Here is a 14,498-nt window from a genome sequence, read left to right on the forward strand (position 1 = left end):
CCCGTGTCTGTGAGTTTTGCGTTTGGGTCCTCCTCCTGCCTGCCACACAGCCGAGCCTTGACAGTACGACGTCACCAGATATGGACCCAGCAGCACTCAACCCACCAGAAGAACTGCGTCTGGACATAATCTACTCCGTGGAAAGACTCCTGCATCTGTGGCTCGAACATGAGGGGAAGGAATTTCGCCGTGCTGTGGAAACCAAACTACAGCGCTTGTTCTCTGGTCTTCCCTGGCTACTCAGTGCGCTCCACCCACTCGAACAGGATTTAATCCGCAACGAGCTCCACCTTCATCCCCCAGCAGCTACTACCCACCTGCCTGAAGGGCCGGATGTGGAGCCGCTCAGCCCGTCAGAGCCATCATCAAAAAAGAAACGGCATTCACGCAGCCGACGCGCCACCCCACAGCCGGACATTCGGCCTTCTAATTCACCTTCTGTGCTGCCAGAAGCTCCGTCGGCTCCCTCGCTGCTACTTCCAGCTCAGTTAGCTCCCTCGCCGCCACCCGCAGCTCAGTTAGCTCCCTCGCCGCCACCCGCAGCTCAGTTAGCTCCCTCGCCGCCACCCGCAGCTCAGTTAGCTCCCTCGCCGCCACCCGCAGCTCAGTTAGCTCCCTCGCCGCCACCCGCAGCTCAGTTAGCTCCCTCGCCGCCACCCGCGGCTCAGTCTCCTGTGTCCCCGCTAGCTCAGCCATTAACTCCACCACAAGCTCCATTTTCACCTCTACCATCGCTTCAGTCATCAGTTCGGTCTGCCACTCAGTCGCCCTTAGCTCCATCATCCACACTACCACCTGTTTCTCTTCCACCACAACCGTCACTACACCCAGCCACTCAGGCTGCTACTCAGTCAGACATTCAACCCATAGCCCTGCCGTTAATATGCTCTGTAGCTGAGCCACTAGCCGCCCGACCCGCAGCCACTTCAGCCACTCCTCCACCCGTCACACCTCCACTACAACCATCACTGCAGTCTCTAGCGCAGTCTCCCGCAGCTCTGCCTTCCCCAGTGCAGTCTCCAGTGTCCCCAGTGCAGTCTCCAGTGTCCCCAGTGCAGTCTCCAGTGTCCCCAGTGCAGTCTCCAGTGTCCCCAGTGCAGCCTCCTGCAGCCCTGCTTTCCCCAGTACAGTCTCCAGTGTCCCCAGTGCAGCCTCCTTTAGCACAGTCACCCACTCAACCACCAGCACCACAACCGTCACTACCTCTAGTTCATTCCCCTGTGAAGTCATTAACTCCACCACCTACTCCACTCTCACCACCACCGTTACTACAGACATCAGTTCAGTCCCCTGTGCAGTCATTTACTTCTCCACCGTTAGCAGCTCAGGTCCCCGTGTGTCCAGCAGCTCAGGTCCCCGTGTGTCCAGCAGCTCAGGTCCCCGTGTGTCCAGCAGCTCAGGTCCCCGTGTGTCCAGCAGCTCAGCTCGCACCTGAACCTTTGGCCCAGTTCCCCGTAGCAGTGCGGTTTTCTAGCCAGCTTAACATTGAGCCCGGGGTCCCAATCCTCTCTGGCTCTACATCGGCTCCTGCTGGAAGCTCGGATGAGCTCATCCAGGACTCCGCGGCTCCCACGCCGCCATCTACCTCGTCCGCTGGGGGTTCCAGTGAGCCCGGCCAGCACCTCCCTGTCTCCGCTGGAGGGTCCGAGGGGCCCGTTCAGCCTCCTGTCTCCGCTGGAGGGTCCGAGGGGCCCGTTCAGCCTCCTGTCTCCGCTGGAGGGTCCGAGGGGCCCGTTCAGCCTCCTGTCTCCGCTGGAGGGTCCGAGGGGCCCGTTCAGCCTCACGCCGCATCAGCTGGAGGGCCCGAGGAGCCTGTCCAGCCTCACGCCGCATCAGCTGGAGGGCCCGAGGAGCCTGTCCAGCCGCCATCTGCGACCGCCTCGTCATCGCCTGGCCCGGCTACATCCGCCTGTGCTTCTGCTACGCCTGGGCCAGCCTCTGCCTGTGCTTCTGCAACCTCGCCTGGCCCGGCCTCAGCCTCTGCAACCTCGCCTGGCCCGGCCTCAGCCTCTGCAACCTCGCCTGGCCCGGCCTCAGCCTCTGCGTCCTCGCCTGGCCCGGCCTCAGAGCCTTCGTCTACCGCAGCCTCCTCAGAGCCTTCGTCTGCCGCAGCCTCCTCAGAGCCTTCGTCTGCCGCAGCCTCCTCAGAGCCTTCGTCTGCCGCAGCCTCCTCAGAGCCTTCGTCTGCCGCAGCCTCTTCAGAGCCTTCGTCTGCCGCAGCCTCCTCAGAGCCTTCGTCTGCCGCAGCCTCCTCAGAGCCTTCGTCTGCTGCAGCAGCCTCTTCAGAGCCTTCGTCTGCTGCAGCATCCTCATCGGCTGCTTCGTCTGGTCCAGCATCCTCATCGGCTGCTTCGTCTGGTCCAGCATCCTCATCGGCTGCTTCGTCTGGTCCAGCATCCTCATCGGCTGCTTCGTCTGGTCCAGCCTCCGCTTCCGCCTCGTCTGGCCCTGCCTCGTCTGGCCCTGCCTCGTCTGGTCCTGTGCCCACCAGGCCATGGCCAGCACGCCTGAGACTGGAGGGCCGCCGCTGCCTTCCGCGCGGTCGGCCCCCTGAACTGCTCCGTCGTCTCCTTCGCCGCCGCCGCTGCCTTCCGCGCGGTCGGCCTCCTGAACTGCTCCGTCGTCTCCTTCGCCGCCGCCGCTGCCTTCCGCGCGGTCGGCCTCCTGAACTACTCCGTTGTCTCCTTCGTCGCCGCCGTTGCCTTGCGCACGGCCGGCCTCCTGAACTGTTTCCGCATCGCCGCCGTTGCCTTCCGCATGGTCGGCCCCCTGAACTGGTTCCACGTCTCCGCCGTTGCCTTGCGCACGGTCGGCCCCCTGAACTGCTCTGTGTTTAGGTGGTTTTCTTGGGCTCCAGTGTTTGCCGTGCTCTTTTGTTTTCTGTTCCGAGCCCTCCGTCCTGGGCCCCCGCCGCCCGCCCTGGGTTGTTTTCTGTTTGGTTTTGTTTTTCTGTGTTTGGGCTGTCTGGAGCCAGCCCTTGAGGGGGGGTACTGTCATGGTCCTGGGCCATGTTGGCCCAGTGTTCTTAGTTTCCTTGTATGTTTGTATTTTATTCCATGCTTCCCCTGCCCATTATGTCTAGTTCTCCCCGTGCTCTCTCTTCCCCCTGTGTGCCCTCTATGTATTTATGAGCCCTCGTCCCCTTTCGTGTTTATTCCATGTCTCCCCTGCCTGTTACGTTGGTGTTCTACTCGTGCTCTCTCTCCTCCTGTACTTCCTGTTTCACCTCTCCCGTCAGTGTTCAGTTCACCCCGCCCTGTCTCGTTATGATTATCAGTGTCACCTGTGTTCCCCGTGTGTTCCCACTTCCCTCGTTAACCCTCTGTGTATTTCTGTCTGCGTCTCCCTCTGTTCAGTGTGACGTCGTCCCTCATGTTGTGTGGATCTCCCTGTGTCTCTCTGTGAGTTCTTAGTTTGTAGTTTTCCCAGTTTAGTTTTGTATTTCCTATGTTCTGCCATTCCAGCATTAAAGCTGTGATTTTGAGTTCATCCCCGTGTCTGTGAGTTTTGCGTTTGGGTCCTCCTCCTGCCTGCCACACAGCCGAGCCTTGACACCAAGAGCACATCAACTGATCACAAAAGAACCCAGAACAACATCCAAAGAAATGCAGGCCTTGGGAATTAGCTGTCACGGTTGCAGGAGAAAGAGGACCCAAAACGCAGAGCTCTGGTTAACAGGGAGAACAGTGCGTTTATTTACAGTGTCCAAAGAAGGTGCCATAAACAGTTAATGGTGGAATCCTAAGGTGTTCCTCTTTAATCCCCAGTGCTACTTCGTCCATGCAATCCCGTGTGTGAGTAGTGCTTCCCGATCCTCCTCTCCAAGAAAAACTCCATGAGAGGAAAGCAAACACAGAGTTAGTGGAGCTATTAAACATACAATCTTCTTCCCTTTAAGTAACCAACGCTACCTGCTTGGAATAATAATCCTACGTCGACTATCGACACGCATCTTCCTTAAACACCACAGCTGTAAGATGGAGGCAGATTAGAAGCAGCTGGCAGAGCGATCAAGCACAGTTGAGTCCAGAGCCGCGTGGAGGAGCTTCCGGGTGGAGGGCCGTCCGAGCCACGCCCTCCCCAGAAGCGTGAACTTCCATAAACAAACCCCACGGCTGAGGAGAGGAGAGGAGAAACAGTGAGAGAACAAACACCAAAATCAGAGATCGCCCAGGGAGGACCGTCCAACCGTGACATTAGCTACGGTTAGTGTTCATCATCAAACAATAATAACCGGACTGGGCAAAAATGGCATCAACTGAAAAGTTTCAAAACCACTGCTGACCAGAAAGAACAAAGTTATGTTTCACATTTTCCAAAAAACTCTTAGGAAAGTTTACCTTTTGGAAGACTTGCAAAGCTCCTGTTATATCAGCATAAGAAATAAGAGAGCATTTCATTAAAGAAGAAATAAGCGTCACTCCAACAGTCAAACATGGTGGTGGTGATGTAGTTCTTCAGGCTATGGATGCCTCGTTATAAATGATGGAACCATCCATTCTGTTCTCTAACATAAAATCCTGAAGGAGAATGTCCAGCCATCAGTTCATGTCTGGAAAGTCATGCATATTTGCGTTATGCAGCAGGACAATGATTCAAACCAGCAAGTCCTCTGAATGGCTAAAAAAAAAACCAAACAATACAAAATGAAGGTTTTGCTGTGTCTCAGTCAAAGTCTGACCTTAACTCTGATGTGCTTTGACATTACCTTAAACAGGATGTTGATGCTGTTCAGCCTCCAATGTGGCTCAATTAAAACAATTCTTCAAAGAGAAAACAATTATCCACAAAAATGTGAAAGATTCATTAACAGTTTTTGCAGTCTTGATTACAGCTGTTGTTGCCAACCAGCAACTATTAGATTTAGGGGGCAATTACTTTTACACACAGAGCCAGGCCAGTTTGGTTTTTTAGCCCTTATCAAATGAAATAATTCTTTTAAAGTAGCATTTTGTATTTATATGTTTTATCTTTGTCTAATAATTGAAAATTGATTATCAGAAACATGTAAATATGCAAAGATGTCATGAGATGTCACCCAGATGTTGGCAATTTGAAGTTTGGTGAATACAGGGTGGTGTGCAGGAGAAGTTAACCCTGAAAATGCTGAAAACTCACATGAAACTTTAAATATATTTTCCAGTCAAACTGATAAAAGAATACAACAACAGCAGTAAAGAAGTTGTCGCACCACAGAATCATTAAAACCGTACTGTTGCTGTCATTCTTAAAGCCTACAAGGTATTCAGGTGATTATTTTAACATTATTTCTTTATCTCTTTTAAGGTGGATTGCCTCCATATATCCACTGGTGTGGATGTATCTACATTAAAAATGTTACCACCATCATTATAATTGAATACAGTTTTATTTAAATGGAAGTGCAATACATTCAAACAAGCTTGCTGTTGAGCTAAATGAAAGCAGAGCAATGTGTGTGTTAATAGCATATTTGTGTCATATTTGCCTTTTAATGACAGTATGTGTGCATCACTTTAATGCTGGAGTCAGATTAATGAAGTGTGCATCTAAATGAACACATACTGTTTACAATTATCCATGGCAAGCCACTGACTAAGCACTGCTGCACAGTGCTTTATTAGGCAATATGGCAAGTCCAAGCTTCATAACTATCACTCAATAACTGTCAGTTTAACAGAGGAGCAGGAAGAAAAATGAGCAGTTGTTTCGGCTATATTCACAGTGCTGCTTATTATTTTGAGTTTTTAGCAAACATTTTTAAACCTTCATAACAAAATGAGTTTTACTATTTCAGTGGGTGCCATTTGTCCTTTTTGTAAAGGACAGAGCCTTAATGGTTTGTCCCCAAATGGTTATTGACAATAATTGTAAGTGATGAAAACTGTAGAATGATCTTTTTACAGAGATATTTTGTCAGTATTACATTTTTCCAGAGCAAAAATGCATAGACCAATGATTTTACCACAATAATATTTCACATTTTATTGTTCAGAGCCAGTTAGCAAAAGATAGTTCCTCCACTCTACTTAGCTTTCTGTAAAACATGGTTTCTCACTCAGATTAATAGGTACTGATACATTAAAATTATTACTAAAGAGATAAACTGCAGTTTAAAACTAGTTAAATAAATTGCACAATACATTTTTAACAATAACTTGTAAAAAAAAAAAAAGTAAATAATAATAATAATAATAACGCAGGCTGCAGCATATATAACACAATTTAAAGCCCATAGCTTTCACCTAACGCTTATTTATTTTATGCTTGTTTATTCTGTCCTGTTATTCTATTTATTAATTTAGCTTTTACTTAATATTTTTAATATTTATTGCTTTTATTCTTATTCATTTTTTATCTTCTTACTCTATTTATATTTATATTTATATTTATATTGTATCCCGTTCTTATTTATTTTATCTTTTTACCCTGTATATATCCTATTGGGTCATATCTCCAGTGTTTCCTCAGAGGGGGCTCTCTGCACCGGGGCTGTGATCGACCGTGGCTGCTGGGGCTCTGGGGGTCCTCTCAGCCTGGCTGGGGGGCTTCTTTGCCTCCCTCCTGCTGTGTGCCCAGCCTGGAGGCTGCGGTCTGTGACCGGCTCCCGGTGCAGACGGCTCCCTGTGATAGTGTTTCCTCGGCTCATGCGTACCCAGCTCAATTTTACTCTTTAAGTGTGCGTGTGTGTGTGGGGGGGTGTATTCATGATCGTTTATGTTAATGAGAGTGTGGGGAGTGAGTTTGAGGGCGGGGTGGGGTGCGCTGCTTTTAACCATGTAAAGCACTTTGTGCTACATTTTTTGTATGAAAAGTGCTTTATAAATAAAGATTGATTGATTGATTGATATGCACATTCCTATTTTTTTTTATCATAATTTGTCAGAAGGTTTGATAAACACTCCATTTTCCAAATGAGTTATGTTTGACAATTGTTTCATGTTTTAAGAAGTAAAGGGTTAATGGCTGGTTCTTCATAGGAAGTACACAGTAGGTGCAACTTGCTGTTTCTAATTAACAAAAAAGTATTAAAACCTGATCTGGGATGCACATTCTGTGTTCATTAAAGTGGCAGACATACTGAGATCCAATCAGAAAATAGACACGATCAAGATCATTTCTATCCCACTCTTGCATGACCCACGGATCGGGTGTCAGACTCAGATACAGGTCACACACTAATGTGAGGTGAAAGAAAGGCCTTCAGCTATATTTAAACACATACAGTGAAGTGTGAGAGCCACTATAACAGCACTGTACCATGTAAAACACAATAGAGCATGCTGTTTTGTGGCTCAGGTCTCCATAGCGTAGGCTAGTTAGAAGGAATTATATATATATATATATATATATATATATATATATATATATATATATATATATATATATATGTATGTATATATATATATGTATGTATATATATATATATGTATGTATATATATATATGTATGTATGTATAATTACCTGACATTCTTGAAACAGAAAATACTCCAACAGCAGGTTTTTGTACTGAAGGAATTACTTGGTATGCATGAAGTGAATACAATAACTACAAATGGATATGGAAAAAAGGCTCCATTTGAGCCCATTAGGCTACTTCTGTGGAACCCTAATTCATTTAACTGCAGGTAAAAATGACTAAGGATTGTTAGACTGGGAATTTTTTCCATTTTTAGAGCATCGAAGGCTCATCTCACCCTCTCTCACTCTATGGCCCATAATAATCTCTGCAACCCTCAGGGCAGGCCCAACCTTTAGGCTCCAAGATACATTGTGCATGCTGATGTGTGAGTATGTGTATGCCCACAACTATCTGTGCAAAGTTTAAGCATGCTCGTACAAAAGTGACTGCAAAACTGCCTGTGTGAATCCACGTTCATTCCTGGACTTAAATACTGTACATAATTCTTACAACTTCTCCTTCCAAGCTCACTGGTAGAGTGAGGAGACCCTGCAGGGTTTAAATGTGAATTTATGGTTATTATTTAGATTTGGATTGAGGACACACTGTACATTAAAACCTGGCATATATTTCAGATTATTCACTTTAAAATCCATATTTGGTGTTCTGTAAAGCATTTCCTTGTTTACCTGTGTTAGTACTTTTGAAAGGGTAAAGACTCTAAGTTGAAAGATGAAAAGATAAGAAAAAAAAGAACAGGCCATGTACGTGGGACTTCTGGACCATTTACAGCCAACTACAATCGTGCAAAATGGAACACAAACACAGTTATGTTGCTCTTGATGAAGGCGGTCGCACTTTTCTCCTCTCCTCCGCCTCCTCTCCCTTAGCTTCCCTGCTTAGCCTCTTGTGTCCTTGTCTATTCTCGTGTTTTTTGTATTACTTTTCCCTGGAACACTCTCTCACAGTCTCTTCTCTAAAACCTAACCTCTCTAAAAGAGAATTATGGATTGATCAACTGGTCCCTAAATGCAATTGACACCCTTTTCTCAACGAGAAGTTTGGGCTTGGGTGAGCCTGAGTGCTGAAGATATCTACCTATTCGGAACCATGGTAACAGGGTTTTGGCTGATCGGAGCTGACTTGGCCCTGACTTATAGAAGAATTAGGAAGCGGAACCGGCTGTTCAAACCCCCACAAGGCTTCTTGCTGGGATTGAAACGATGGGACGAGGCGTGAGTTTCTCAAAATGGGCTCATTGAGTGCAGCATGGATAAGATCTTGGAGAAGCTTATGGCTGCCGTGAATACTCAGAATAAGACCTCTGAGCAGCGCACTGCGGTCGTGAGTTTTCAGAATCGGCTCTTTGAGCACAAGAATGACAACATCACAGAGCGTAAGCTCTCCAACAGGAGATTGAGAGACCAGTGTCGGACTGTTAGAACAGCTTTGAAATTCTCATGAGTTGTTTGCACTAAAGTAAAAACCACCATCACTTCATGGCGCCAGCTGCGGTCTCAAGGCTGGAGCTGAACAACAACACCCTGATAACGACTGTGTTTAGACTGTTCCTTCCCATTCCATGCAAGGCCACCTGGGTTGGTTGGAAGACTGTTTACTTAGCCTGGCAGGGCGAAGAACACTGTCTCAGCTGAACTCTGGACACACACACACACACACACACACACACACACACAGACATATATACAGTACACATGCAGACATACACTCATCCCAAAGTCCACATCGACCTCCTGGATTGAAACAGGGGTCAAGGGTTTCCTAAAGTCCTCCTTAAGTCTGCCTGAAGTCTGTGGTGTAGACGGTGAAGAGGAAAGGCGAGAGGATAGTCCCTTGTGGTGCCCCTGTGTTGCTGATCACCTTGTCAGACACTTAGTGTTGAAGACGCACATATTGTGGTCTTCCTGTTAGGTAATCAACAAGCCATTCAATTACTGTATGCATAACTGACACTTGTATTTTTCATTTTCTATTTTTCTTGATAGTTAGCAAATTAGCAGTTTGCCCAATCCCTGCACTACTTGGTTTACCAGCTATGCAAGTGGTGGTAATGTATTGTCAGTTCTTACGCACATTTGATAATTTGATTTGAAGTCATGCCACATTCAGTGGTGACATGAAATTTGCAAAATTGCCTTTAATAACATTGGTGTCTCAGGCTATTCAGCTGCTACGTAATGTCCACGCAGTTCTGTTTTCATGTTTGTGTACACAAAGAACATTTTGCCATAATCGCCCATCTGGAAGGACCAAACTGAGGAATCTGGAACTGTGTTATTGATTTCTCATCCCAAAGCTCATATTCCACTGGCTGCAAAAGTTTTAATTTGGCTGATTGCTTTGTGATGACAAAATGGCACTCCTGCCAGTTAGATTCCACTATTATAAATGCAGATAGATGGTACAAGATTTTGCCTCAGTCCGCAACTTATAGGGTAATAACACTTACACATAATGATTTCTGTAATTACATATATTCTTCAGGGAACCAAATCAATAATTGTGAACATGAACAACTGAGAGAGGCACCAGAGATACAATTCTAATATCTGTTGTTGTCAACAGAAACCCAGAGCTGCTGTAAAAGCAACAGACAGGAAACTAATTTAGCACAAACAGTACGCAGTTCCTTTTAACTGGAACACTTGTATATTATTCCAGCTTGTTATTGCATATCCTTTATAAATACAGTCAAAAGCGTCATCCACGTTTGACATAAGCTTAGAAAGTACAGTACTGTGCAGGTGTGAAAAATTGCTGTAAACAAAGAATGATTTTAGTTTTATTTGTCATATGCAATTTAGCACAGGGTTAACATTGCAATGAAATGTATTTGACGAGCAGAAGATGTCGCTCAGCAGAATGGTACAGTAGAAAAAATAGTAAAGAGCAAAATATTAATAAACTATAGTAAAACAAAAAAGAAATAGAAATGATTGTTTATTGGCCCCAAATGTATTCTGCAGTTGGACAACGACCCCAAACACACAGCCAAAGTCCTTAAGAACTGTCTTCAGCGTAAAGAAGAACAAGAAGTACTGGAAGTGATGGTATGGCCCCCACAGACACACTCCCTGATCCCAACATCATGGAGTGTGTCTGGGATTACATGACGAGACAGAAGGATGTGAGGAAGCCTACATCCACAGAAGATCTGTCCTTTGTTCTTCAAGATGTTTGGAACAACCTACCAGCCGAGTTCCTTCAAAAACTGTGTGCAAGTGTACCTAGAAGAAGTCACAGGGTGGTCCCACCAAATACTGATTTCTCTTTTGTTCATTCACTGCATTTTGTTGATTGATGAAAGTAAATGAACACTTCCACTTTTGAAATCACTCTTTGTTTACAGCATTTTTTTTCCTCATCTGCCTAAAATACTTGCACTGTACTGTACATCAGATTAACCTAATTAAACAAATCAAATTAAAATATTATTTCTTGTAAATAAAACACAGAACAGTAAACATGATAGCGTATAAAATTCTGAATTAATTCTGATAAAACTTTGTAGGGGTGAAGAGTGGGGTCATGTTAACAATCTATTCAAATTTGGCTTACATACACTAAGGTATTCAAGGCCAATTGACAAAAAGTCATAAGACTTAGAAACTATGATTCTTACAAGTGTGGTGTGTTTGTCAAGTAACATATAAAAATTTAAAAAGTCATGTCACTTTGACCTCTGACCTCTCCTTCAAGGTAAATAGTTAATCTGAAGGTCAAAGTGATAATAAAACCATAAACGTTTTTTTAAAATGACAGTGTATCCTGTAACATGTTGGCATGAGATAAGTTTTGACATTTTTGCTCTTGTTAATGTGAATGCTGTACAAATGAATGGAGAAAGCTTCAAACCCACCCTACCTGAAATTTAACTAGTTCAACATACTGTGAGCTGGAGAAAAAGTTAAAACTTTAAACAGGTCACAAGTAGTGATGTGCGATACCACTTGAATACCAAGTAAAATTCAGGGTGGTATCAACAATACTGATCCGATACAGATACTTTGTACAAAAATTTAATGTTTTATTGTATTTCAAATTATAGCTTCATAATCATTACAGGACATCAGACTACTTGCTCTTAATGAATAATAATGCAGAATTGTTATACAGAAATACAAATCTGAAGTTCTGAAGTTTGAACATGTTGCCTGCCTGCAGCACTAAAGGACTCTGCAAGAGACGTCTGTCTCCCCCCAGCAACACCTGTCCCTCTTCAGCTCACCTCAACACAAGCTCGTCATATGATTTACTCTGAGGTGTTTTACAAGGTTAGTGGTGTTGCCACAACACCTCACTGTCTTGCCACATGTATCACAAACCACGTCTCGGCTGTTTGTGGCACACATGACACAGTTTACGCTCAACCATTGTTGAGAGTGCGCACGCCAATATGCAGCCATATTTCACATGTGACTATGAAAGGTGGAAGAGGAAGCAGTTCCTTCCAATTTAGACGATCCAAATGATATCGTTTCTTTCCACTGTGTTCCTGTTAATGATAAACTACAAATTTACTCCAAATTACTAAAATATCGATATTTTAAAATGAGAATCGATTCTAGAACATAAATAACTGTTATCGTAGGAGTCGATATTTCACTATTGATCCGTACACCACTAGTCACAAGACCTCACACTATTAAGGTATTGCTTGGGGGGGGGGGGGGGGGGGGGTTATGTCTTTTACAGTTTTCAAACAGCGACAGTTTGAGGTTTTATCAAGAATGTATTTTTTTTTGTTTATGAAATTTTCCCTTGTCATGGTCCGGGTGAGTGCTGGGTTTTCCTGCGTGCCAATGAATCCATCACTGGGCAGAGTCACCACACCCCCCTCATTTGTGGCACCTGTGTGTAATTAGCTGCCAGGCTCTTAAGACCAGCGTTCTCAAACATTCCTTGCTGGAGGACCGTGGTGGAGGGGGAGGGTGTGCAATGTTTGTCAAACAAGATAGTCCATATAGACTCCTGGGTAAAGGCAATGATTTGGGGTATATAGCTATTGAAGTTTGGGACAGGAGTTTGTTAATGTTATTGTCAATTTCTACAGTCCTTGCACCAGACTGGAGCTGCCGCGTCTTTGTTCAAATGAAGGAAGTGACTGTCGTAGAGTTATTTGTTGTGGTGATTTTAATGCCCATAGCAGAGTGTGGGGAGGCACACACACAGATAAAAATGGTAAGGTAATTGAGGAATTGATGGATACATGCAATTTGGTTTGCCTGAATGATGGTAGGGGGACCAGATGTAATGTTGATAATGGAACAAAGTCGGTTTTGGATTTAACTCTGGTCTCAACTGTGCTTGCAGGAATGAGTCAGTGGACCATCAGAACAGACACTACCATAGGAAGTGACCATTATCCCGTTTTCTGTGATGTTGGAGGGAAGATACAGGTATCTCTAAGAGAGGTGCATAAGAAGTGGAATTTTCATAGGGCTGACTAGACAAAATTCCAAAAACTATGTGAGAAAACGATTGACAAGGTTGATGAGTCTAGTAGTGTTGATCAAATGAATAATCAGTTTATCGAAGTAATTATGGAAGCCGCCAAGGCCTCAATCCCGACCAGTAAAGGCAAGGAAAGTAGGACTTTGGTGCCATGGTGGACAGAGGAATGTCGAATTGCTGTAAAGGAAAGAAACAAGGAGTTTAAATTTCTCCAAAGAACCCTAAACCTGCAAGCTCTGACTGCATACAGGAACGCAGTGGCAGTGGTCAGGAGAACAGTTAGACAAACAAAACGGAGCAGTTGAGGTTGTTCTGTTCTATAGGAAGAACCACTCCAGTGGGGAAGTTCTGGGGCATGATCAGAAGGATGGGAGGCGACCGACGGGAATGGGATTACCCAGTTCTATCCTCAGGCCAACAGAATTTTGTAACAGCTCAGGAAAAGTAGAGGTTATGGTGAAAACTTTTGCTAAGATTCATAGCTCTGATAATATATCAGTGTTGGGAAAAGACAGAATATGCCAAACTAAAACACGGTATTCGGAGGATCTAGTAAGAAAGGCGCACATAGACAGTAGTTTGGATGCGGTGTTTTCTCTGGAGGAAATGGTGAGAGCACTTCAAAAAACAAAGCCCACAGCCCCGGGAAAGGATCAAATTTGTTATTTAATGTTGAAGAACCTTGGTACGAAAGCGCTTAATGAACTGCTGTGTTTGGTTAACACAGTCTGGATTAAAGGTGAGCTCCCAAGTACTTGGCAGGAGGCTGTTATTGTGCCAATAAGAAAACCCGGGAAGGATCCATCTGAACCAGATAGCTACAGACCATCAAATGTGTGCAAGTTGATGGAACTTATGATAATGGCTAAAGCCGCTTTTCTTTCCAGCTCAATTATCAAAGTGGTTTCAGGACAGCTCGGAACACAACTGATGCTATTAGACTTGAGACTGTTGTTAGGAAAGCACAGGCCAATAAAGAGTCTGTGACATAGAAAAGGCATATGATATGTTGTGGGGGGATGGGCTTTTAATCAAGTTGCATAAGTTGGGTATTGGTGGCAGGACAATCAATTGAATCCAAGACTTTATCTGGTAGGAAGATCCAAGTGCAAATTGGGTCTACAATTTCTAGTCAGTTCACGGTTGAGAATGGAACGCCACAGGGCAGTGTGATTAGTCCCCTGCTTTTTGTTATAATGATCAATGATGTTTTTCCTGATGTTCCTGAGGGAATTGGGAGGTCTTTGTTTGCTGATGATGGTGTGTTATGGAAAAAGAAGAAATATTGAGCACCTAGTGGGCAAGGTTCAGGATGCTGTAAATATGGTGGTTGAGTGGGGATTGGACGGAGGATTCAGGTTTTCGGTGGAAAAACCAAAAATGATGTTCTTTACCAAAAGAACAGTGAGTGGGACATGACATTGAAACTGTATGACAAGGTAATTGGGAAAGTGAGCTCTTTTAAGTACTTAGGTGTTGTGTTTGATTCAAGACTGACATGGAGGGAGCAGATTGACCGGATTGAAACCAAATGCTAAAAAGTTATTAATGTTATGAGGTGTGTAGCTGGGAGGTGTTGGGGAGCGAGCTCTTCAGCTTTGAAAAGACTTTACCAGGCATTAATTAGATCGGTCTTTAATT

The 14,498-nt window shown here is 44.9% G+C and overlaps 1 protein-coding gene across 1 annotated transcript; it reads left to right on the forward strand.

The window, feature by feature from the left end:
- The first annotated feature begins 80 nt into the window (after positions 1–80).
- Positions 81–12,762, forward strand: LOC145432166 (uncharacterized). The gene is made up of 2 exons (XM_080308778.1): positions 81–2,101; positions 12,717–12,762. The coding sequence occupies exons 1-2, from the start codon at positions 81–83 to the stop codon at positions 12,760–12,762; spliced, it is 2,067 nt and encodes a 688-aa protein (XP_080164904.1).
- The last annotated feature ends 1,736 nt before the right edge of the window (positions 12,763–14,498 follow it).

Source organism: Astatotilapia calliptera, chromosome 2 (assembly GCF_964374335.1).
Source record: "Astatotilapia calliptera chromosome 2, fAstCal68.1, whole genome shotgun sequence".
Lineage (NCBI taxonomy): Eukaryota > Metazoa > Chordata > Actinopteri > Cichliformes > Cichlidae > Astatotilapia > Astatotilapia calliptera.

Bases quoted from the DNA above. Each gene is read 5' to 3' on its own strand.
- LOC145432166 (XM_080308778.1), top strand. From the start codon at position 81: ATGGACCCAGCAGCACTCAACCCACCAGAAGAACTGCGTCTGGACATA. The intron at 2,102-12,716 runs GTCTGCCGCAGC...CTGTGCTTGCAG, and splicing joins GCAGCCTCCTCAGAGCCTTC to GAATGAGTCAGTGGACCATC.